This window comes from Penaeus monodon, chromosome 23, assembly GCF_015228065.2.
Source record: "Penaeus monodon isolate SGIC_2016 chromosome 23, NSTDA_Pmon_1, whole genome shotgun sequence".
NCBI lineage: Eukaryota > Metazoa > Arthropoda > Malacostraca > Decapoda > Penaeidae > Penaeus > Penaeus monodon.
Window position 1 is genome coordinate 612,317 of NC_051408.1, and position 2,067 is coordinate 614,383.

Sequence of the window (2,067 nt, forward strand, 5' to 3'; positions counted from 1 at the left end):
GACTCATGAGGGAGAGGCAGACGGACTCCTGCAGGAAGACCCATGCGAGTGTCAGGCATATTTGGCTGCCTGGTGTCTGGCGACACTTGTTGCTTGGTGATGGTCACGCTGGGCAGCCTTGTATCTGGCATCATTGGCATCCGGGAGTCTGGCAATACTGGGGCCGTGCGAGTGTCTGGCCGGGGCGCTTCCGGGGCACGACTCAGCTCCGAGGCGCGGTGCCCCGGCTGATCCAGCACGGGGTATCTCCGGGCCGGCTCGGGCATCTCCTGCGTGCTCTCGGGCCGCTGCTCCTTCTCCATCACCGAGTCGACCCGGGGGGTCTGCTCGCTGAAGGGGGGGTAGTGTGAGGGGGGCAGATAAGGGGGCGACCTGTGTGCCTCTTTCTTCACTGCCGGGGCGGAGGGCGGCTTCACGATCACCTGAGGGAGGGTCTGCGGGAGAGACTCCCCGCTGGGCACCACCGCAGGCTCCGGTGGAGCTTGCGGGCGCTCGAGTGGAGGCGACACGGACTTGTCCTTTTCCGAGGAGTCCGAACCCGTGGACTTGGAGCGGTAGTGATATGCCCGAGACATCTTGATCTTGACCTTCCTGTACTCGTTGCGGAGCTCCGCCTCCTCGTCCTCCGTCGGCGATTCCTTCCTCTTCTTCTTGCTGCCGAAAGAGAGCATCCACGTGAACCCATGATTTGGAGAGAAGAACAAACTCAAAATCAACACATCTCTCACACGGCCTCACATGTACTGTACAATTCGTCTTACCTGAAGTCGAGGACATAGTTATTATCATTCTCCGAATCCGATGAATCCTCCGGCAGGTTGAAGTCATCGTGGTAGCCGTTGCTATGGTAACCCTCATCCGATCTCACTGACCCCTCGGTGGGCGTCAGCTGGCCATTCGCGGCCTCGAACTGCGTAGGAGAGGCGGCGGGGGGCGACCCCGAGGACGTCGAGCCCACGGGGGACGTCGAAGGGCTCGTCTCCACTATGGCGTCCTGCTCCTGCTTCACCTCCACCTCATTGACCTGCTGACCTGCGGGAGAAGACACTACGTTGAATTTCCCTTCGTTAATGAACAAACAGCGAGGGCAAAGTGTTTTCATCCACCTCTAGTCCTGGCCCACTCAAGAAAGCCCTGTGGCCACACTTACGGATCTTCTGCAGCATCAGCTCGCCCGTGAGGGGGTAGTTGAGTCTCGTGGCGAACTCCTTGCAGTACCACACGAGGAGCTCCTGGTTGGGCAAGATGGGCTTGATCGTGTAGAAATAAATGTTTGTCTGTTGAAGAGAGGAAGAGGGATTAATCACGGTTTCTAATTGTCTGTCGTTAACTATCTATACATCTAACAATGCTGTTGATAAGGCCGGTTTTCGGCTTTGTATCAGCGATTAAATGCCCCATCTGTTTTACTAAGGTGATGACGACTTACCTTATACTGGCAGGCTATGAGGTTCTGCGCCTCGGACGAATAAGCAGGGTTCACGTAACGCATCCAGTTGGCTCTGGTTGTGTCGTAGCCGTCTATGTAGTAGTACAGCTCATTTTCTTTATACACCTGTAAATAGACAATAAATGGCAGGTGTTAACGTATGGTAGCTTCTATTGTTAGCATTAATATTTCAGTCACTGTTCAGCACTCCATGCTCATACATGTTTTACGTTAAACATTTCTTCCTTCTAAAATTATGTGATATCGACCTCAACAAGAACATTCACATACTATTACAGACAGTGAATAGAAGGAACACTACATTGTTTCGCCATGCATTATCTGGAACAGGAGCATGCTTTAAGGAAACAGGAAGAGCAAGGACGAAAGCACTAGTGTGGAGTCAAGTGATACGAAGAGCTGAGGCTGAGAGGAAAGGAAAACATCTAAGGATTACGCAATTTACCTGAAATCGTTTCCCAACGCCAAGATCCACCTAGAGATGAAGGAAATGACAAGAGAGTGAAAAAAGGATAACCATAACCAGAATCATATCTCCATTGATATCCCCAATGTGATGAAAATGACAGAAGGCATGTAGTTTTATCAAGCAAGTAATACCATCACCGAGGACTGAC

General features: G+C 52.3%; 1 protein-coding gene across 1 annotated transcript in view; it reads right to left on the bottom strand.

Annotated features, from left to right (window-relative positions):
• LOC119587663 (atrophin-1-like) overlaps window positions 1-2,067 on the bottom strand; it is a 5,357-nt gene that overhangs the window by 2,134 nt on the left and 1,156 nt on the right. The window contains exons 3-7 of the mRNA XM_037936344.1: window positions 1,896-1,925; window positions 1,430-1,555; window positions 1,151-1,277; window positions 762-1,032; window positions 4-654 (exon numbers count right to left, since the gene is read on the bottom strand). Coding sequence (XP_037792272.1) covers window positions 4-654; window positions 762-1,032; window positions 1,151-1,277; window positions 1,430-1,555; window positions 1,896-1,925 — 1,205 coding nt within the window. The remainder of the gene's footprint in view (window positions 1-3; window positions 655-761; window positions 1,033-1,150; window positions 1,278-1,429; window positions 1,556-1,895; window positions 1,926-2,067) is intronic.